This window comes from Podarcis erhardii, assembly GCF_964252035.2.
Source record: "Podarcis erhardii genome assembly, chromosome: 1".
NCBI classification, from domain to species: Eukaryota; Metazoa; Chordata; class Lepidosauria; order Squamata; family Lacertidae; genus Podarcis; species Podarcis erhardii.
Window position 1 is genome coordinate 95,567,984 of NC_138497.1, and position 23,737 is coordinate 95,591,720.

General features: G+C 43.5%; 1 protein-coding gene across 3 annotated transcripts in view; it reads right to left on the minus strand.

The window, feature by feature from the left end:
- Positions 1-814: 814 nt before the first annotated feature.
- Positions 815-23,737, minus strand: part of MARCO (macrophage receptor with collagenous structure) — a 29,140-nt gene continuing 6,217 nt past the window's right edge. For 2 of the 3 annotated variants that reach the window (XM_081872344.1, XM_081872342.1), the window contains 15 exons: positions 21,284-21,508; positions 20,332-20,376; positions 19,249-19,281; positions 18,562-18,615; positions 17,771-17,815; positions 15,778-15,885; positions 12,699-12,806; positions 11,857-11,892; positions 10,190-10,282; positions 10,051-10,104; positions 8,771-8,815; positions 7,288-7,395; positions 6,760-6,808; positions 5,241-5,410; positions 815-3,642 (listed from right to left, as the gene is read on the minus strand). In XM_081872344.1, the coding sequence (XP_081728470.1) occupies positions 3,512-3,642; positions 5,241-5,410; positions 6,760-6,808; positions 7,288-7,395; positions 8,771-8,815; positions 10,051-10,104; positions 10,190-10,282; positions 11,857-11,892; positions 12,699-12,806; positions 15,778-15,885; positions 17,771-17,815; positions 18,562-18,615; positions 19,249-19,281; positions 20,332-20,376; positions 21,284-21,508 (1,304 nt within the window). In that variant the 3' untranslated portion in view covers positions 815-3,511. Of the gene's footprint in view, positions 3,643-5,240; positions 5,415-6,759; positions 6,809-7,287; positions 7,396-8,770; positions 8,816-10,050; positions 10,105-10,189; positions 10,283-11,856; positions 11,893-12,698; positions 12,807-15,777; positions 15,886-17,770; positions 17,816-18,561; positions 18,616-19,248; positions 19,282-20,331; positions 20,377-21,283; positions 21,509-23,737 lie in introns of all 3 variants that reach the window. The other variant, XM_081872343.1, reaches the window with a different exon arrangement.

The following is a 23,737-nucleotide window of genomic DNA, read 5'->3' on the forward strand; positions in this document are numbered from 1 at the left end:
GACATGCATGTGCACTGTTGCAATGCTAGTTATTTCTGTGGGGAAGATGGTGAGCACAACGTTTTGACTATTGAATGTAAAGATAACTGAAATTTCTCATAACCAGGATTCATTTTCTTTTCTTACGTATGAATAGATTTCTACCATTTGCAGAGGTACCCTATTAATTTTGGTGCCTCATGAGAATGAGACCCAAGAATCTTTATACAGTCACTAAAACTTAGGACAAATCCATACCCTACAAATAAAGGCCACCCAATCCACATTTAAAGCACATGACTTCCCCAAGATTCCTGGGAACTGTAGTTTTCCCACTACAGGACTACATTTCCCAGTATCCTTAAGAAACTACATATCCCAGGATTCTTTGGGGAAATCGTGCTTTAAATGTAGGGTGTGAATCTTTCCTTAGTGTCACACATTCATGGATGTACGCCAATTAACTGGAATAACAGGGCACATCTGCACTATATATTTAAACTAGATGACATTTGAGTTAACTGCTATGATTTCCCCCAAAGAATCCTGGGAATTTTAATTTTGTGAGATGGTTGAGAAGTTTTTGTCAGAGATCCTTTATAACTACAGTCCCCAAGACCACTTAAAATATTTGAAATGGGTTTAAAGGTGTAGCGCAGACATGACCTTAGTTCTGAATTGATCAGTCATGTATTTTGGCTCTCCCAGGAAGTGACTATGATAGGCTTTTGCTTATGTCACCCACCTTTTCTGTTGGGCACTATGAGTTTGCCTTTAGACATTTGGTATAGGAGAGGTATTATTTAGTAAAGTATATGTAAGGTTTATTCATCAGTGAATGCAAGCCTAAGTATTTAATTAAAACCTGCACATTCTGAAATTTGCATGATATCATTATTAAACAAGCAGAAAGTTAATCATGTAAACCTTGTTGGCTCCAAATGCAAGTACTCAGCACTTAAAATAAAATAAAATAATGCACGGCTATGTTGTTTGCAGGAATGTTTTCACCAGTATACAGACGGACAAACGCATGGAGAATAAGGCTATCAATTGCTATTAGCCATGATGGTTATGTATTACCTCCAGTGCTGAAGCAAATATGCTTCTGTATACCAACTGCTGGGAATTGCCAGTGGGGAGACTGACACAGGCATCTAGTTGGCCCCTGTGAGAATAGGATGCTGGACTAGATGGGTCTTTAGCCTGATGCAGCAGGGTTCTCATTATACAGACTGGAAATCTGGAGAAATCACTCCACAGTTCATTTGCCCTTTCCCCGCCTCCCTCTCTCCATTGGCTATCTTTTCAATATCACCGCCATCCAATCAGGCAGCAAAACCAATGCCCACAGTCCAAAGGAATGCCATGACCATAAAAACATTGGTACAGTGGAGCAGGGACATAGGGGAGTGCAGCACCAGAGTTTTTACTCACAGGAGGAGGGATGATGTGAACTGCTGGATTGGTTATTTGCCTGTGTTGCAAGCTTGGGAGTTTGGAGGATAGTTCTAGTCCGGCACATGATGCCCTTGTTATGGAGGCTAGGCTCAGACAATGACTGGTCCAAGGTCAACCAGTGAAGTTCATAGCAGATCAGGAATATGAACCCAGTTCTCACAAGTCAAAGTTTAACATGGTACTCACTACACTTACTATTACAGGACTGGCAGCTGATCCTAATATGGTAATGCCTATTGGTGCCGTATGGCAGGGGAGACCAATGTGGTGTCCTTCCATTTATTGTTGGACTACCAACTCCTTTTAGCTCCAACCAGCATGGTCAATGGTCAGGGGTGATGGGAGTTGAAGTCCAGCACATTTGGAAGGCACCATCTGCTATGTGCTTTTTGGTATGTATCTATAAGAAGAAGAAGAGTTTGGATTTGATATCCCGCCTTTCACTCCCCTTCAGGAGTCTCAAAGCGGCTAACATTCTCCTTTCCCTTCCTCCCCCACAACAAACACTCTGTGGGGTGAGTGGGGCTGAGAGACTTCAGAGAAGTGTGACTAGTCCAAGGTCACCCAGCAGCTGCATGTGGAGGAGCGGGGAATCGAACCCGGTTCACCAGATTACGAGTCCACCGCTCTTAACCACTACACCGTGCTGGCTGGCTGCATTGAGTCTAGGGACTCCCCTTGTAAATCATGGCTATGCAAGCCATTGTGAGCGTTGACATTTCAACATTTATCACGGCATCGAGAAATAAATCAGCACATTGATTTGGAGAGCTTTGCTTCTTTTTTCACTACAGCAGCCCCCAGCAATAGGAGCAAGTCACTGCTCTCTCTCTCTCTCTCTAAAGGAGAAGCTTGCCTCTTTGGCAATAGAAACAGTTTCATTTCTCTCCTCCACACTCAGATCCTTCCTTGGGATCATGGACAGTGTCATGTGACTTCAGCCAAACACTGCTAGAGCTCTAAGAGGAAAATAGTGAAATGAAGAAATTATGAACAAGGCACAGAAAGGTAGACTAAATAAACATGGGCATTATCTTTCATAAGGTTCAGGGAGACAAAGGCTGTAAATGTTGCCTCAAGTCTCATCTGCTTTCGGAAGTGTTTCTGTGATGTATGTTTCAATGGGTTTATGGACAATATCCAGCTGAAGACACCTGGAAAATGATTTGGCATGTTTGAATTACAAAAGCCAGCTGCACATATTTTTCAAGTCACCCTCCTCTATCTGGATCCTCTGCATCCTTACTCAGAAGTCAGCATCCCTGAGTTCAATGGGTCCATCATTTCTTGATTTATATGGGGGCCCTTTACAAGGAAAAACTCTCTCAAGGCAGCTTCCACAAAAACGGAACAACATACAAGCATCAAACTTCCCCAATGCAAACCATGAACAAACCTATCAGTTATAAAAACACATCCAGCTCTCCCAGGCCAAATAAAATGGGACTACAGCCAAAACCATCAACAGCAAAAGAGCATGATAAATCATTACACAAGAGAAGGCTACTGAAAACAGTCAAGATTGTAGGCCTTTCTAAAGACCCTACTCCCAAGTTAATGTGATTTGGATGTAGTTCCTGTTTAAATGTTCAGTGTCATGATTAGGAACACAGGGAGTGCCCTTATACTAAGTTAAACTTTAGGTCGATCTAGCTCAGCATTGCCCACGCTTGGCTGGCAGTGACTTTCCAGGGTTTCAGACAGGGATATTTCCCAGCCATACCTGGAGATTGCAGGGATTGAACCGGGAACCTTCCACATGCAAGGCAGATGCTCTTACCACTGAGCTACATCCCTTCCCCTGCAATAATAGTTCAGTTACTGGTCTTCTAATAAAGTGAGCCCAGTTACTGATGTTGATTCCTCACATACCCCATTAGAATAGCCTTGATCAGCAAAGGAGAATGTAGAGATGTGTTGGTACAGTGGAATTAAAGGACTAAAGCAAAATTAATCCATTCTCTAATTAGCCAAGAGATACACTCTGAAGGACAGTGCCATGCACGCTTCTTTGTGGAATCATCAGTATTAAGGTATTGCTTCTCAGACATCGGAGCAGAACTGTTTTCCATTAGGCACACTCTACGCCAGCATCTTCATTATGATTGCAGTTGTTTACACCCCAGTCAGGTTTTTTACATGAATAAATGGATAATTCTGTTCCGGTACATCCCACGTCATCCAACCAGATTTGTCCAGAGCCTGATGTCAAGCAGACATGTAACGAGTTAGCACGGGGAGGAAAAGGGTGAAAAATAACAAAGCAACAATCCATCGTGTGACTCACATGCTAATATCTCATTATGCCTAAGTACCAGGAAAGTGGGGGTGGGGGTGGGGAGGCTGCTTTAGGAAATGCTTCTGTAGCTGCATAACAACTGCATAATTACTCCAGAATGAAATTTGCTTGGGAAGAGAATCTCAGTCTTCTTTTCTTTTCTACCATCCTATTGTCCAGCAAACAATTTTAGACAGCAGCAACTTCAAAAGCAACTTCCTTAGCCATAAAGGAAGCATGCAGACTTTGTTGTTGTTTAGTCGTGTCCGACTTTTTGTGACCAGAGCACGCCAGGCACTCCTGTCTTCCACTGCCTCCAGCAGATTTTGGTATACTTTAATACACTTTGGACACTGGGCTCCAGTGGTGAAACACCTTCCTGGTTGGACCTGGGACTTTTGGCATGCAAAGCAAATACTCTACGACTAAGCTATGGCCCTTCCCCTATTAGGTGAACACTCCACATTCTTCTGAGAAGAAGCTGTCAGGGAACTGCTATCAGAACAAGAGTCGGAGGCAGGGCTCCAGAGCGATGCCGGAGAGGGGACTAGCAGGGGGGAAGGATTTCAGCGTAACACCCATAGAGAAGAGAGGGAGATGGAGGAATTGGTGACAGGGCTCCAAGACCCTTCACCTGAAACTAGTGGAGAGAGCGCTGGGACGCCCCTGCCGTCCCCTTACTTGCGCAGACGCGTTCCGCGCAGGGAACATAGGAGGAGACTCGGGGTCAAACAGCTTTTATGCTGGAAGAGGTTCAAGAAACGCCCACTCTCGGATTCTGCAAGTGACTAACAGGTCACGGAGGGCGAGCTCCGACCCTAAGCATGGTTGGGCAAGCAAACTAACTGGACTGAAGTAAATTTACGCACAAGTAACCCCTCACAACCATCACAGCAGCCAAGGCTGTCAGAGCCTTCTGTGAGCAGGCAGTGCCTGTTGAGGTTCTGATCACACCTCCACTGCTTGCTACCCCATCTCCCAAGGAGCAAAGAACTTGATTTGTGGGTCTGGGATGGGGTACCAGGTACTAGATGGCTCCTCAAAGTGAAGGGATCCCTACTCAGCCTCTCATCATTTCCCCAACTATTTGGAAAGTGAAGATCCTGCCAGTCTCTTTTTCAACCAGGGGTCATGGGAACTGTACTTCAACTATAACTCCCATGACCCCCAGCAATAAAAGATCCTGACAACAGAGTCTTCTCTTTACAAACAATCTGGGAAGGATGAGAGTCCCAGCAGGCATTTACCAACTGCAAGGGAGTTTCTACCCCATCACATTGGCCAACCTTTCCCCCCCCCTCTTGGAGTGGCAGAGTCTTTCAAGCACTTGAAAACTCCCTTTAAAGGGTCTCAAGGATTCAAACTGAATATTCAGAGGGGAGCAGCATAAGGCTGCTTGCCTAGCTCTACTCTAGGGACATGTTTTGGATGTTCCCTGCTATTTTTGAACACAGTCAGATTACACACAACTGAATCTTTTGCGACTTGATTAAATCAGCCAGGGAATGAACTGATAAATTACCTGCAGTTGCAGTGAAGGTTTCAACTACTCGGCTAAATCCCAGCATACGACAAATCACAGCTCCATCATTAGTGTCCCAGCTGTCGTCACATATGGTACCCCATACTCTTGAATACAGAACCTCAACTCGACCACGTCGATGTCCTCCAACAAGTCTTACAACAGAACTGCTCCCTGTTGGATGTTTTTGAAAGGCAACATTTATGCACATCAGGAGGCAGAGGCAACACATTGAGATTTGGGGCAGGGTGTGAGTAAATGATGGGAGAGGTGGTCTCTACACATCCCCTCCTTTTTGGTTGCTGAAATATGTGTTGTACATTCCAAGAATGAGACCCAGCCTATTTCTTTGTAAGCTTCCAAATCAACTCTGATGGGGGTTTGAAGGGAAGCTGTTCCTGAGTAGCTGCCAACTCACAGTGTAACACAAGGACACATGACATCACTTGGGACTTGAAGCCTAATCCTGTGATAAACATATAAAAATGATAATGTGCACATATGTGTTTACTAGTAGCATTGCTGCACTTTAGAGTACTGTTTCCTTGACCCTACTGACTGGTGTGCATGGAAATGAATCACGGATGGTGGAAGCTTCCAATGGAAACAGAAACATAAATGGCCAAAGTTGATTTGTTGGGTGTTCACTGTTGTTTTCAGTCCACAAATAATGTGTAATTGATGGCTCCCCCCCCCATACCTTGCATTGTGTTCTTTTGCATTGAAATTAATGGTGCAGAATAATGTAATGATAACGGAATTAACAATGTAAAATTCCACCATGGCAGACAGCGAGATAAGTAATGTAGTTTTTGTCAGAATATGAAGTGCAGTGGGACAGAAACAGCAATGAAGGTGGGTTGGAACAGAAGTGGAACAGATGCCTTCTTACAAGCCTAATAGGACTCCCTACACAAGGAGAAGCTGTCCCACATTTGCTTCACTAACAGAGAAAGCTTGATAAGCAAGTTATTGTGCCTCTAGTGTTCTTCTTCTCAGACACCAAACGAAACAGAGAAGCCTCACTTCATGTGGGGCTCCATATGTACAATAAAAAGGTAAAAAGGTAAAGGACCCCTGGATGATTAAGTCCAGTCAAAGGCGACTATGGGGTGCGGTGCTCATCTTGCTTCAGGCCAAGAGAGCCAGCGTTTGTCCACAGACAGCTTTCCGGGTCATGTGGCCAGCATGACTAAACCGCTTCTGGTGCAACGAGACACTGTGATGGAAACCAGAGCGCTCGGAAACGCCATTTACCTTCCCGCCACAGTGGTACCTATTTATCTACTTGCACTGGTATGCTATTGAACTGCTAGGTTAGCAGAAACTGGGATAGAGCAATGGGAGCTCACTCTGTCGTGGAAATTCAAACCGCTGACCTTCTGATCGGCAAGCCCAAGAAGCACAGTGGTTTAGATCACAGCGCCACCCATGTCTAATGTAATCCATATGTACAATGAAGCTCCACGGAACATTGGATTGGGAAAAGTTTATATACTTGTAGAGAAAAAGACCATACTTGCCTGAATCCCCCTTTTCACCTTTAATCCCTTGTGCTCCTGATGCTCCTGATTTAACACAAAAGGAACAAATGATTGATGGCACATCTAGATAATTTTAATTAGGTTCAAATGAATTTTTTTTGAGTTTCCCTTAACTGCATAAGATATCAGTATTTCTGGTTTTTGCCTAGTGCAAAAGCTGCCAAGTTTCCTAATCATATTCAGGAGATGGGGAACGCCCCCCCCCCGACTCAGACATGCCATCTTCCTCTGCCTTCTCCTGCCTTCTCATGTTCAATTTCACTCTAAGCACAGTGCAACATTGCTAACCATGGTTAGGTCAAACCACAGGTTGAAAACCAAGTGTAATGATCATTGCAAACTGTGGCTTGGAGCTAACTGCTGGAATATAGTGGCTAAGAAACTGGACTATGAATAAGAAAAATCCCAGTTCAGAAGTAATCTCTGCCATGAACTTGGTGCCAATATAAAGCACATCAGATAGTAATCAGTCGTCTTTTTCTGTCTTGCCTTCTTTCTTTTACCTGTATATCCCTGAATGCCTCTGTCTCCTTTTCTTCCTGGTTCCCCTTTCACCCCATTAGATCCGGCACTTCCTTTACTTCCTTTTTCACCAGGCATGCCTTTGCTCCCTAAGTAAGAAAGGTGGGTGTCTCGATTTCACAGGGACAAGACAACAGCAAATGGCACAAGAGGCATTACCTGCAGAAGCCATGAAACCATTATTGTGCAATAACCAAATGGATCCTGCCATTCCTCTGCCTTTTCCACAGAAATGAAAGTTAAGGGTTGTGGTCCTAAACACAGAGTAAGCCCTGGGGAACACAGTGGGCTTTATTTATTTATTATGTAAATCTGTAGGCCACTTTCCCCATTAAAACATGCTCAGAGTGGCTCACAACAGAACGGCAAAACTGCAAATCACTACATCATTACAATAGAAGTCAAAGGTCGAATAATTTTAGAACGTAACACAGCAATCCATCAAATTTCTGGCATGTGGCCCCTGGAAAGTTGCAGGGAAAGGAATGTGGCCCTCAGATAAAACTCAGCGGAGCAAGGAATGTGAATTTGTACTGTAGGCTAATTTCTGCACACAGTCACATATTCCTCTCTATCCTCCATTCAGTCAAAAAAGAGGCATTATCAGAGTTGATGTTCACCAGGTAGCAACCGGGACAGATCCTTTTCAGTAGCGCTTCCCCGATCTCATGATTGCTCTCTCTAGGGAGGCTCAAACTATTTTTATTTCCCCAAGCTTTTAAAGCAACTTTTTAAGTAATTGGGGTACTGGTTTTTGCTTCGTCCTCTTGAGAGTTTATATGCCCATGTCACTATTATAGCTTTGCTGCATTTTAATACTGCATTGCATTGTATTTTTGCATTATGTTTTAACTGTAAGTCACTCTGGGGAGCATAATAATAATAATAATAATAATAATAATAATAATAATAATAATGAAGAAGAAGAAGAAGAAGAAGAAGAAGAAGAAGAAGGAGGAGGAGGAGGAGGAGGAGGAGGAGGAGGAGAAGAAGAAGAAGAAGAAGAAGAAGAAGAAGAAGAAGAAGAAGAAGAAGAAGAAGAAGAAGAAGAATTTATTATTTCTACCCCGGCCATCTGACTGGGTTTCCCCAGCCACTCTGGGTGGCTTCCAACAGAACATTAAAAACAGAATAAACCTTCAAACATTAAAAACTTCCCTAAACAGGGCAACCTTCAGATGTCTTCTAAAAGTCAGATAGTTGTTTATTTCCTTGACATCTGATGGGAGGGCATTCCACAGGGCGGGCTCCACCACAGAGAAGGCCCTCTGCTTGGTTCCCTGTAACCTCACTTCTCACAGTGAGGGAACCGCCAGAAGGCCCTCAGCGCTGGACCGCAGTGTCCGGGCTGAACAATGGGGGTGGAGATGCTCCTTCAAGTATACTGGGCCAAAGGTATGGAGTATACAGCTTTGATTCTACTGAGTCGTCACTTTCATTTAAGAACTCCAGCAAATGCCTTACCTGTCATTCCCTGATCTCCCTTCGACCCTTTACTTCCTGGTATGCCTAAAATAATGGGGGCGGAGGGAGGGGGAAAGAATATAAAGTGGCAAATCCAAAGACAATGGGAATTTCAAACTTTTGCTTAATATTCAAAATTCTACTACATGTATGTATTTAGATAAAGTTTTAACTATGCGGAGGCAAAAGAGCCCTGCCACTTCCATCTAGACAGCTGTGATGCATGGGGAGTGGGGAGGTGGATTGGGAGCTGCTCACCAGAATGGGGCAGGGTGAGAGACAACAAAGAGGTCAGGGGAATGCTGGGTTACGTAGGTGCCAACTCCCTGGGGTCCTGGGTGCTTGAGCAGCCACAAAATTTCCCCTTGAAAGGACTGAGCACCCACAAATTTTGGTACCAGGGCCAGGCACGCTGCATGGTACCCACAGCCCCAGGCACCCATGGTCGCAGGGCCAAGTTGGGTTAGCAGTGCACACCTGTGGCATACCAACACCACCCATCACTGCTGCCTTGCCTTACCCCGGCCTCCTCCTGTCCCAGTGAGTGGCAGCAGGGTGCTGGGGCCATAGAGGAGTGCCCCTTCTCATGCACTGCTGCTGCAGGTAGAAGTGGGAGAAATCCCATCTAAATCTAGAGAGCAGCTGCCAGTCATCATAGGCCAATGTAGCCAACATGGTACACTCCAAACACTGCTCGATTCAAACTCACAACAGCCCCAGCCAACGTGAATCATGATCAGAGATTACTGGAGCTGTAGTCCACATTGGATACTGAGTTAGATGGACCAGTGGTCTGATTTATTTCCACACACACAAAAAAGGACAGGAGATCCATGCTAGGAATGAGTATTGCACCACTCCATGGCTATTTTCCTCAGGGAATTTTCACAGGAGAGACTATGTCCCATTGATTTCTGTAAAGCAGCTTAGAATCCTGAATTAGCTAGAACTGGGGTGGGGAGAAGGTGGACCAGAACCTACCAGCAGATCTCTGGGTAATTTTTCCGGAACTGGAAATGCCAACTATACCTTGATCAGCTTTTGACCAACCAGGCTGCCAGAGGTCAGATAGCTCTGAAGCTAGATTCAGCCTGGGGAATGTTGGAGAACTAACAGACCGACTTTGAATAAAAACTCTTTTCCATTGGTGATACATCTCTGTAAAACACTTAGATACTACAGCAAAGGATTTGTCCTGGCCTTATGGCATCTCACATCTCTCTGAATGAGATGTCTTTTGCTCACACACTGGGTTCTTCCACTTCCATTTATATTTTTACCTGGATCGCCTTTGTAACCCCTTTCCCCCCGATCGCCTTTCACTCCTGGTACTCCTGAAAGAATAAAGGGGAAGGTCAGGTCAGAAACTTCTTGGGAATCAGTATTTCAACAGATTGAGCAACATTACCGTTTGTATACCTGGAAAGGTGCTTGCTTCTCCTTTCTGTCCTTTCTCCCCTTGCGCTCCCTTTGGGCCAGGACTTCCTGGTGGTGCCATCCTGCCTGCAGGACCTTGTAAGTGAACCAAAGAAGCTTGGTCAAAGCCAGAATGACACTGAGAGAGCAATCAAGCACTGAAGTATATTTTATATTTGGTGGACGAGGGAAGGTTTAGAAGGACTGCAGCCTAGTGCTGGCAGTGCTCCTGCCTTGTATGCAGAAATAAAGTTCCAGGTTCGATCCCTGGCAACTGGGATTGCCCCTTGCCTGAAACCCAAGAGACCTGCTGCCAATCGGTGTTGACAACACTGAGCTAAATAGTCCAATTGGTCTGACTCAGAATCAGGAAGCTTCCTTTGTTCCGCATCCTTTCAAAGGCTCAGGACAAGACATCCCTTGACAACAACACAGTATCAGAACAACACAGCACTTGCATTCCACAGATTCCTCTCTCTTAAATATTGCCTTCCAACAAGGGGAAATTGTCTTCTTTAGTCATTTCACACCAGCTTCCTGTTGATTTATCATTTTGCGTTTGTGTGTATAACCACAGACTTTGGCTGCAAATCTATAGAGTAGCATGATAGTTAGAATGGACAAAGCCAGAGAGTCAGAATTCATTTCTATTATTAAGTCACCACCAAACTTATTGACAAGCCTGAGGAAAACAAAAGCCTTTTAATGATCGTAGAGGCATCTGTTGATCAACCAATGGCAGCCGATCAGCATTTACTTTTTTGCTGTTGTAGCAAGTGATGCACAAGTTAATCCTGAACCTCTTGCCCCAAAACCCACTGAAGAAAGCAAAACAGCAACTTCCCAGCAGTATTTCACTAGATAGGTCAGTCATAGTTTGCCTTAGGACCCCAGAATGGAACTGTTTCAATGAATATTTGTCTTTTTAAATAATTCTTAGGAGTTAGTTCCAAGTTGGTTAAATCAGAAGCAGTTTACTAGTAAAATTCTAGGCATGTTTACTCAGAGGTAGGTACCACTGGGTAAGTATTATTAGTGTGCAATCCATATCACATTTACTTCAGAGTAAGCCCCACTGAACAGAGTTACACTTCTGGGTAAACATGTATAAAAGGTAAAGGTACCCCTGCCCGTACGGGCCAGTCTTGACAGACTCTAGGGTTGTGTGCTCATCTCACTCTAGAGGCCGGGAGCCAGCGCTGTCCGCAGACACTTCCGGGTCACGTGGCCAGCTTGACAAGCTGCATCTGGCGAGCCAGCGCAGCACACGGAACGCGGTCCCTATTTATCTACTTGCACCCGGGGGTGCTTTCGAACTGCTAGGTTGGCAGGCGCTGGGACTGAGCAACGGGAGCGCACCCCACCGCGGGGATTCGAACCGCTGACCATGCGACCGGCAAGTCCTAGGCGCTGAGGTTTTACCCACAGCGCCACCCGCGTCCCTAAACATGTATAGGATTACACAGTTAGAGAAATTTGTGTTGATTAACTGTTCAATCCTAGGCATATCTGCTGAGAAATAAGCTCTGCTGGATTCAGTTGATTTACAGTCTTGTAAGTGTGTACAACATTGCAGTCTAAATAGAACCTTAAATGAAGCACAAATGGTAGGAAGTATTTGTGTTAAATTGCATTTAACCTGGATGTCCAGGAGGTTAATTGCAATATACCTGGTTGTCCAGGAGGTCCTTGGGGACCACGTGTACCTGAAATAGAACATAAATGAACATAAGAGAACATAAATGAACACAAAAGAACATAAATTGCTAGTATATGGGATGCTTCTATCTTTATTTTGCAGCTAAGTTACAAATGGCTAACAGAATATAAGGAGGCATGAGAATAGAAACGGGAACAGAGTCTTGGACTGGGACATAGGGGGTGTTGCTAGCAGGGGTAATGTTGTTGCTGCTGCTATTGATATTAATTTTTGATCTTATAATTTATGTGGAAATTGTTCAATTTGGTTGTGTACTTTTCATTGTGTTTTATTTATTGTTTATTACTTCTTTTGCTATGTTTGTAATCATGTAAATCTTTTCCTGCTGTAAGCCTCCTTGAACATAGTTTTAACTATAGAAAGGCGGCATACAAAAAATGATGATGATGATGATCAGACATCTGAACTTTCAATATAAGATGAAAAGAGAAAAGCAGCAGCTATTTGTGCATGCCTGCATGTAACTGTGGCAAACAGTATCACTGAGTTCCAAGAAGATTAACAGAAATACGCAGAAGGAAGAACTATTCAGTTTGTGTGGTCTTGATAAACCATAGTTTAGCTTCCCCTGTTGCGCAAACCAGGCCTTAGAATGCCTGTCTGTCTTTACCCTTAAGAGTGACAAGATCCAGGCATGGTTTTCTCTGGTTATATTCTTCCCTTACGGTTTCTGAAACCAGCACGGACAAGATGAAGATTCAGGGAGTGTTGGGCTAAGTCAGTAAGGCTAGTCTCAAGCCTAAAAACATGGCAGATGTTGTTTAGGTTTGGCACTTTGCTGTGTCCACTCACCTGGCAGACCTCGTTCTCCCTGCACACCCTTTTCTCCTGTGAGACCAACTGGTCCTCTTGGGCCCAGATCCCCCTTTCCACCAGCTGGTCCTTGGAGTCCTGGAAGACCTACAGAACAAGCTTGTTTCAGTCGTTAACACATACAATATATTATATATTAGATTCCTTATCTGCCCATAAACTCCCAAGTTAGAACAATGTGTAAGTGTTGCCAAAGGAAACAATAAAACTCTTAATAACCTCTCCCCTAACCACTCCAAACACTGAAGAAGCTTTCAATGCATGTTGATTTTATGCGGCTTTTGTTTTAAAGCTCCTGGAAGAGACGGGGTCAATATTTTGTTGCTTGGTGACCAACACAAACCCTGAGGGCTAAACTGTATAGAGCTGCACTAGGCTGCCCAACCTAACTGATATTCAACCTGAGAGTACCAGGCGGGCAGTGTCCTTTCCAGGTCCCAGTCAAACAACCCATGGGCTTCCCCTTTACAAGTATGGCGATAAAAGTTTTCAGGCTGAGCTTAGGCTTGGGAGAGACAATGCTGAGTCTTGAGTCTGTCTGCCAGTATTGTCTCTACTGCTGCTCCCTATTTAACTGTTTCAGCTACTTTAAACATTCATGTAATGTTGCTGAACAAGCTGACAGCACAGTAATTTTTCCTGGCTTGCAACTCCCTCTCTCCTCCAGTCCTCATTTCCTGTGCGCGATAGTCAGTGGCGTAGCGTGGCGGGTGCAGGGGGGGCCCGGCCGCACCCGGCGCAACATCTGGGGTTAGGGTTAGGGGGCGCAAATCCACGGGTTAGGGGGCGCAAATTACTTGCCTTGCCCCGGGTGCTGACAACCCATGCTACGCCACTGGCGATAGTTGCCTTCTCTTACGGACACACTTTCAGAACAATGAACTTCCACTTTTTAAGACAGGTTCCTCACCCTTATTCATAAGATGGAGCATAAAGCCCTCCTTTAACTGTGTGTTATGTGTGTGCATTTTGCTATTTCTCAGACCTTCCAAGTGTCCCTATTTTCCAGCGATAGCCCTGAGTTAGAGAAGCCATCCTGGTTTCTGATTTGATCCCAGAATGTCCCACTTTTTCTTTGGATGTCCCTATTTTCATTGGAGGAATGTTGGAGGGTATGGAGTTATCCACCTCCTGAGCTGTCTGAAAGCAATCCTCTATAGGGAAGGTTTTTTTAAATGTTTAATGTTTTGTTATGTTTTTATACATGTTGGAAGCTGCCCAGAGTGCGGGGGCAACCTAATAAAATGAGTGGGGTATAAACAGTAAAATTATCATTATGGAATGGGATGCCCCTATTTTCATTGGAGAAATGTTGGAGGGTATGAACTCTGCCTTTCTTCTCTCTCTTAGGTTTCAGGAAGCAAGGAAGCAAGAAAGCCAGGGCTCCAATGGAAGAAGGAACTTGGTCTGCTATAACTTAAACAGGACAAGAAAAGCTATGCCTGCTGGATTTTCCATTCTACACAACTGCTGAAGATAAAGAGGGTCTTCTAGTGCCAGGGATGCAGAGGGAGGGGGACGGCCTTGAATAATAAATCAATAATAATAAAAAAATTCCTTTGTATTCCTGTAAAGTACATTACATAAAATGGAAACATTAATTAATAAATGCCAATTCACTAGAGAGGCTAATGGTTTCATACCTAGCTTTTAGCTGGCGTGCACTTTTAAGAAATGTTACTGTCAAGAAAAGTATACTGAAAATTTGATCCATTTCTCAATCTTCTATGCATTATCTTGGCTCTTTTCTGCATTGGTGATGCTCTGGTTTTTTGGGGGAGGGTTTTGCCTTCTCTTTTTAGCATGCATGCCCCTGTTAAGGCTTGCAAATGCCAATTTAATGGAAGTTACACGTTGCATAATTCTTCTGTTTAACTAAGACAAAACTCTGGCTTATACATGATACAAACAACTCAGAAATCGACTTCACAATATCTCCAACTAGCCAAACACACACATGCTTATGCATATAAATTACACTGTATTAGTTTGTACCAGATAAATCCTACTATAAACACCTTTGCATTAATCAGAGACAGAAAGATAATTAAATACTCATTGCCTGTATTGCATACACATATGCCCAAAATGAAATATTAGACTGTACAGAGTTAAATTTGCTCTCTCCCTTTTCCAGTGCCTGATTCTGTGATGCAGTGTATAAAGAAAATAGGACATTATACATATTGTTGGCCTCCTTCAAAGACATGCATAGAGTTGACACGTTGGCATGGGGCTGTTTGAGGCCAATTTAATGATGTTTGCAAGAACATCATTATCAGTTCTGGAAAATGAATCTAGAAGTATATAACCTTGGCTACCACAAGCAACCCAATACCTCGTTATGTCTATAAAAACAGCTAGTCTAGCTGGTTGCCTCCCCAGATCAACTCCATCATCCAAACCAGCATGATGGGAAACTGTGGGTGTATGTCTGACCTACCATGCTAAACACCCCCTACTGTTCATTGTTCAGCAGGTATCACATGCCAGGCCCCAAGAGCACCAAACCAAGGAGCCTACACAAGTTGGTCAACAATAGGAGGTTAGTGAAGTGCCCTGCTCCCAACATGCATTAGGGTGCTGACCTTCCTCTAAGTCACTTACCTGGTCAGCAGCTGGTCCACATTGCTAGCGATCATTTCAAAGGGGGAAAGGTGACTCCACCGCCTGTTTAGTTTCTGAGATATACAGGACAGTCTACAGGCAGTAGTTCAGAAAAACACAATTCTGCTCCTGCCTCCCAGTATCTTAGGGAAGTCAGTATAATGATTAATAATATGGGCAACAGTGATAATCTTCATACTATTCCACACCATTGCATGCAGTGACCAACTGATACAAGCTGGATCAACTCAAGCAAGCAGGAGAACAGTCCTATCTAGAAATGGGTGAATCTGTCCATTTCTCCAGTCTGAAGTTCAAGTCTCCACATTTCCATATCAGTTTGCAATTATTCTTATTTTTAAGTCCTCATGAAAATCATCAGCATTTTAGTGCAAATTTCTCCAAATATTAAATATCATAAAGATTATTAACACTCTTGGCAAAGTCTTACCTTGAGGTCCCCTGTCTCCTATTTCCCCTTTTGTTCCTGGTTCACCTTTTGGACCAGCCGGCCCAAGATTTCCTTCAGATCCCTTTTCACCATCAAGTCCATTTAAACCTGTATTTTTTAAAAACACACACGAAAAAATTTGTGATTTATTTATTTGTTTGTTTTAAAGCAACACAGTTGCTACACTAGTCATTCCACTGCCTTCTTTTGGAAGCACGGTGGTACCTTGGTTCTCGAATGGCTTAGTTGACGAACAAATCAGCTCCTGAATACCGCAAACCATTAAGTGTTCCAGTTTGCGAACTTTTTTGGGAAGCCAAACGTCCGACGTGGCTTCCGCTTGAGTGCAGGAAGCTCCCGCAGCCAATTGGAAGCTGTGCCTTGGTTTTCAAATGGTTTCGAACGGACTCCTGGAACAAATTAAGTTTGAAAACCAAGGTTCCACTGTAATTTGATGTAAGTGGTTTCAGGTCTTAAAACAATTCTGCCTGTGCATATTGCAGAATGTTTACAATGGTCACAGGATGCCTTGCCATCAGAAATGTACATGCTAATTCTTCCCAGGATGCATGAAAGCTGCAATTTGAGGAAACTGGCTTACTTGTGATGGCATCTTATGACATACTGATTGTCAGAAGCCAGACCTTTTATTGGGTCCTCACATAGCCATTGAGTCTTCTAAATCATCTGAAATTTGTACTGTTAGTTTCCAGTCATTGCTTTCTCCTAGTTTAAGCAGCTGTGTGTTTTGTTCTATCACCTTGGTTGAGTTGTCTGAATCCTCGCTCAAAGCAGGACTGCCAGCTGGGTGGTTGTAAATATGCCTTACTGGTTTCTAGCTTGGCCTTAATTCTTGAAAAACTGACACTCTCAACTTGACATGCATTTGGATAAACGTGCACATGGAAGGTAGATCTAGGAATGGCTGTTAGCTCTGGAAGCCAGAGGGGACTTATATGTTCAGAGACAATCGTAGCTACCTCTGATTACGAAAGGTGAGGACAAAGCACAGGGGATATCTATCATTTCCATGCCAAATCTGTGAATTTCATAGGGACATATGGCTTGTTACAGCTGAAAACAGAATGCTGGACTAGGTGGACCTCTGGGCTGATCCAGCAAAGTTCTTATGCGCATATACAAAACTGGGGGGGGGGGGTTTATTTTAAGAAAAAACAATAAGAATGGCACATTCTACCAGCGGTGGAGCAAGCTGATCGGGCTCCTGGGGCGGTTGCAGGGTGGGGCCCAGGGGTGGGGCCAACTGTCCATGGGGGTGGGGAAAGCCAGGGCAGGATGCTCCATGGGGCCTCTAAGGAATCTGCCTGCCTCCTCAGCCACCCTACAGCTGAGGGGAAGGTGGTAGGTGGACCGTTTGGGCAGTGGGGAGCTTGCAGTCACATAAGCCACTATGTCACTCCCAGGAGAGACGCATGGCTCAGGCACACTGCAGGCCCTGTGGTGAGTGCCGCCTGGCATTTTGTCACCCCCCTCAGGGGTGACACTCAGGGTGGCCTGCCCCCACTGCCCCCCTTTCCCGCCCCTGCATTCTACAACTGGGTAGATTGCTGTAAATCAGCCTCCCCCCAGTCTGGTGACCTCCAGATGTTTTGGACTACAAATCCCGCCAGCCTAGTCAGCATAGCCAAATGGTCAGGAATGCAGGGAATGATAGTGAAAAACATCTGGAGGTCACCAAGTTTGGGAAGGCTGGTGTAAATCAATATCAGGGATAGATGCTGTTGACCTACAACTTCCATCATCCCAGATCATTGGCAAAAGTGGCTGGGACTGACGAACGTTGTAGTCTGGCAAAACCTGGAGGGCACCACATTGGCTACCCTGATCTGGATTATTGCCATAATGCTGGTTCAGTTACTCTGGTAGTGCCAGTGGTGTAATGCAAAGAAGATTTCTCAGTGTGTATCAGAATGCTGCTGACATTACATCTAATATGCCTTCATCCATTGCAAGCCAGTGGAAGGGGCCTTACCTTGCAGTCCTTGCTCTCCTTTTGAACCCTTTGGCCCCATGGTTCCTGAAATAAAAATATAGAGAAATAATAATAAAGTGGAGAAGAAAGGAAATTATCAACTGCCTTTTTTGATATGGTGTCCAGTTTTGACTTAACTGACATATGGTGACTTAAGCATCCATTAGATTCCCAATTTACTTTTTTCAAATGCAAACAATTCTTCAAGCACTTGTTTCTGTGTTGTTGAATGCCGAATTTAGTTTCTCTCATATCAGTTGCTTTTGTGGTTTTTAAATTTTATGATTGTAATTGTACATTCTTTTTTTGGCTTTGGAAAAATTAACAAGTATGGTAAAAGGGGTAGACATTCAACCCAAGACATTATCTGACCACAATGCCATCTTGATAACAGTATTAACAGGTGAGAAATGTTCTTCGTTTAGGTGGAGGTTAAATTATATGGTATTACAAAATGCGGAAAAAAGGAGTTGAATATATGGAAAATAACTATACAGCTGAAAATGCTGGCAACACTAAGATCAATTCAGCAGAGTAATCAATTTTTGAGGGATGTAAAAGTGGAAAACTGATTTGAATGATTATAGTAAAATAAGCAGGAATGTATGATACGTAAAATGAAACATGAAAAAAGAAGAATGGATATTTTAAAGTTTGTAAAATGTTTATTTTGAAATGTAAAATTGAAAACTTAATAAAAATTATTATAAATAATAGTAAGCTTGAAAAGCAAATGAGGTGGAATTTCCCCTGCTTTTCAACATTTGTTTCTACAGCTCTTCTTTCATTACCTGTATCGCCCTTCTCTCCCTGGGTACCTGGAGGTCCTCTCATCCCTGGAGATCCTAAAATATAAATACATTGAGGTTGCAGTCCTCTTTGCAACTACCTCGAAGTGAGTCCCATTGACTACAGTAGTATTTACTTACCAAAAAACTTATATAGAAAATGGGATATGAAGACCCTTTCCAAATATCACTAAGGACACGTCACTATATAAACACACACCTAGAACTCTGAAGAGAGAAACATGGATGGGAGAAACGAGGATTGCAGTAGAACAGTGGAGGAGTTAGCAAAGTATCAATATTCCCTGACTCTTTTCTCCAATTCAATCCAATTTTCTCCTACCCTTTAAAAGAAGGGCTCCTATCTTGAGTTTAACATCTCTATCCAGAATGAGGTGTGGCCATGCACTTCCCATCGCTTTCCCTCCTAAACTCAAAGGAACTGCGCCCTCTACTCTCATTGGATTCTGCTGGAGCATATGGGAAGTACGGTTGATTCATTTTAAAATGTATGTCCTCCTTACAGGCTTGCAAAGGCGCTACATCTCCATTATAGGGGCACAGAAGAGCTGCTCATCCCCTTTGACAATTCCTGCCATAGACCCAGTGCCTCCGTTCAATTGTGGGTTCAAGGGAATTGCCCAAATGTTTACAGGTATTATAGTGACAGAAGTGGGCAAGCAACATTACCAATTTCTCCTTTTGGTCCAGGCAATCCTGCACCTGAAAACAACAACAGCATGTCAAAAATGTTAAATATTGATCCCCATCCCCCTCCACTCCTTGAAGATTTGAGATTTCATGTTCTTTGCTTGTCCTTTGGTCCTGGCTCTCCTTGGCTTCCTCTTAAGCTGATGCCTCCTTTCTCACCTTTACTTCCTGAAAGATGTCCAGAACATGTGTGTGTTGCAACTCGAATACAATGCACTTATTGCAAATGGCTGAAGCTCCTACCTTACCTTTCCTCACTTAAAGTCACATATTAGCCACATAATTTTATGGGGTTCACATTGAACCCTGTTTGCCTGCCTTCCTGCCTGCCTGCCTGCCTGTTATTTCATTTTATTGAAGATGTAAATTTTCACTCATCAAGATGTGACATCAAATATATTTCTGCATCTTTCGGTGGTCCCATTCAGGCACCACAATCTTAACACAAGATTGTACAGTAGAAAAAAATGAGCCATGTGCTCATTCCTAGCCTGGTTTGGATTTCATAATCTGGTTTGGAAGTTCCAGTTACAGATAGGTAGCCGTGTTGGTCTGCCATGGTCAAAACAAAATAAAAAAATTCCTTCCAGTAGCACCTTAAAGACCAACTGAGTTAGTTCTAGGTATGAGCTTTCGTGTGCATGCACACTTCTTCAGATACACTGAACTAACTCAGTTGGTCTTTAAGGTGCTACTGGAAGGAATTTTTTTATTTTGGTTTGGAAGTTGTCCTTAAACCAGAGTTTCCTGGTTTGAATGTCACATGAAACTGTGTTGTGCATATGAATTTGCAATCCTATTGGGTACTTGTTTCTGTGTTGGTGAATGCCGAATTTAGTTACTCTCATAGCAGTTGCTTTTGTGGTTTGTAAATTTTATGATTGTAATTGCACATTCTGTTTATGTTATTTGTCATATATTTGTCTGAGAGTAAATAATAAAATATGAAAATAAAATAAATGAGAGCAATCAAATAGGGCTGTTGGGTCATCTGCAGCTGCTTCATAGGACTTGGGCAAGAGCTGTAGATGGAGAGATTCAAAACTATCCGTTTCCACCCACCTGGAGGTCCCGGAGGCCCTTGAAGTGCACGGCTTTCCAGTTGTTCTGAAACAGATATTGATAGCTACTAGAAATCTCCTACCAATGGCGGAAGAAGTCTACAGTTAAAATGTAACCTTTAATCTCGTGAGATGACCACTTTTTCTTCAAAAAGAACAAACTCTAGGCAGAATTCCACCAGCTCATTAGTTTCAGTGAAAACTGTAGCAAAAGAGGACAATTGTTTTAATGGGGAGTCCAAAAAATGTTTTCCCCTCCCCCAAATTTACTCTGATCATGCTTGTCCTCAGGATGCTGTACAGGCTTAGAGTAAGTGAGCTGGACTTTCTCATGAAACTGCTTAATGCTGCAGTTCATACCTTGGACAGTAGCAGGCTATTGTTATTGACAAGCTCAGCTTTAGAAACGGGACTGGGCTCCTGACAATGGGCTGGGCTGCATCAGAGCACTGCTCTTTCTTTGTTTCAGCATACATACCTTCACTGTGAAGCCAGAGAGCCATGCAGTGCAAAGGTACCATTTGGAGAAAGCTTCAGCTTTATTGAATGAGAAGTTAATGCATTTCTCTTCACTACAAATTGTCTTAGAGAGACTGGCTCCTTTCTCCAAGAGGCTCAAACACCGATTATAGATTGCATTAATGACTTATTCAATAAGACGGAAGGCCTAATTGCCAGCCAAGGCAGTAGCTCCTGTAATGGACTCAATAACCACTGGTGATTAGTTTTATTGGCTTTACCTTCCCATTGTGTGTGTGTATATACTGTTTCCTCACATCTTGATTCCTCCTCTCTTTCCCTTCCCTTGCTTTTTTGTTAAAAAAACCAACACCCTATCTTTTGTGTAGTTCATGTGAAACATGTAAGATTGGATGGGAAGGTTACTGAAATGCCTATTCACACATTAACTGCCCCCCAAAATGATGTCCAGCCAAGGAGAAGCAAGAAAATACCTGTAAAATTGGTCATTCTCCATTGTAAATGTTGGTTGCTTAGTTTGATTATGTGAATTTCTTCCTTTAGATTTCTGATCCAATTGTCTCCTTGTCTTTGTGAGCTTGCCTCCATTTGCTCAATATCATTGGCAAGCATGCTGTCATTGACAAAATAGCTTGCCAGTTTTTCTGCTAAAGGTAAGTTGACTTTGTTCTTTTCCAAGTCTTTGTTCATCTCATAGACTGAAAGTAGAGGAGAAGAAATCATGACATAGGTAAAGTACAATGTTTTGTGTTATGTACTGAGCTTGGATCCTAGAACAATAGGCAAGTAGGATCCTAGAAGGCAGCATCCAGATTAGTCTGCAGGAGCCGCCCAATCCGGCTCCAGGAGGAAGTGAATCATGTGCATTGCCTCTTTCTTAACAGCTGCCAATCAAATGTTAACCTTCTACACTCATTTTGTTATTTTCCCAATATGGTAATGCAATACTAAGACTGCAGCCCAATCGCCAAGGAACATACTGCTAAGCAGACATGTATAGGATTGCATTTTAAAGTGAAGAACTTCCCCCTTTATCCAAATCTAAGAGTCACAAGGTCTTCTCAAGAGCCAGGTTTTAGTGCAGCAAATGTGCAACGGGAAAGGGCCATAACTCAGAGGCAGAACCCCTGTCCTGTATGCAGAATGTCCCAGGCTCCATCTCCTGGTAGGGTTGGGAATGTTCCCTGTCTTAAACCCTGGAGACCAGTTGCACGTCAGGGTAGACAATACTGAGCAAGAATGTTCTGACTCGTTATAAGTCAGGTTCCTATGTGTCTAGATGTATTTTCTAGTGATTGCAAAGATACTACATTTTGTGAGCCTCGGTGTCATAGTGTTTTGTACCTGGGAGAATGTGGTTCCACCCCACTCTCCAGCAGCACATCTATTATTGTTACTACTGTCATGTAAAATATGGTTGTGCAACTGTTTGCCTATTGCTTATAGTGTGAACGATGACGGACGGCACAAATTCCCCCACTTCTTGTGTCCACACAGTAGTAGGGCTAGCACACCACAACAAGGCCACTTCCCCTTCCTTAATCCATTTGCTATTGACTGGCTATGACTTCATTAACTTAGGAGGGGGCGATCATGCAAAAGCTATAACGTAGTTGGGGGCAGGTATTCTCTGATTGTTCAGACCTATAAAATAACCAGATAGTGGCAGCCCAAAGCCACTTGTTCCACAGCTGGGGCCAAGTGCATCCCTTGAGGAACAGAGCATCCAGTGATGGATTCCATCTGTGCTCTATCCAGAACCATGGACAGAACTTGCATAGCACCCCATGCACAATGCTTTCGGACCATGAATCACCTCACACACTCTGGCCCACTGCAGTGCAAAGGTAACATTTGAAGGTCAACAATCTTGTGGTCAGATTTGGCAATTTGGTTGTCTCTCTCTCACACACACACACCAGCATTTTCAGTTCCCTCAAGTACCAGATGCTGGCATGGTAGAAAACCACATGGTCACCCCCATCACACACATGATAGATTTGTTCCACACATTTACCCACAGCAATATTGGAGCAGCCACATTGCTGTTGCAAGCGACGGATACTCCAGGCCTCAGCCGTGAGGCATTAAGTGGTAAGGAATCAAATGAAGCACATGCAGCTGGGGCTGGCTCTTGTTTGTGTGGCTTTATGGACATTTACAATGTCCCCGAGGTAAGCAGCCTTCAACCTTTTGAGTCCCGTGACCCAACTTTAACCTCAACCCACAGTATGGGGTCCTCTTTGACTATTTTACCATATACGGCAAGACAGGCATGTTCTGTTCATCATCATTTTTACTCCTTGCTCCTTTCTCCCTCTTCCCCATGTTCTTTTCTCTCTCGCCCTCTTTCTATTTCAAAAAAGTCAAGCAAAAAGAAAGAAAAATTGGTGATATCACTACCATGACACACTTTATACCCAGAACTGGTCACAGAAGCCACCAGTTCAAGACCAGTGCCTAATGCCATTTGGATGAATAGGCTTGTACAATATTGTAATTCCTAATTACCCCAGCAGTATATTCTGAACAGCTCTGCATTAGAATGAAGAAGTCACTAGCAACCTGTAGGATAAGAAGCACTTGAAAGCACTTCTACCCAATCTGTCACCAGGGTCCTCAAGATGACAAATTTGTCTAACGTGAGGCTGGATGGGAGAACATCTGAGGAAATAGCGTGGGAGGCAAAAGGTCTGAGGGTTATTTACTCGCATGTACGGAATTTGGCCTCTGTGAATTGAGCAGCCTTTGTGTTTGTTTTTCACAAACACGTTACATGCTTGGGACTTTTAGAGTTGTAATACAGTGGTGCCCCGCAAGACGAACGCCTCGGAAGACGAAAAACTCGCTAGACGAAGGAGTTTTTCGTTTTCTTAGCCGCTTCGCAAGACGCATCTCCCTATGGGCTTGCTTTGCAAAAGAAGCTT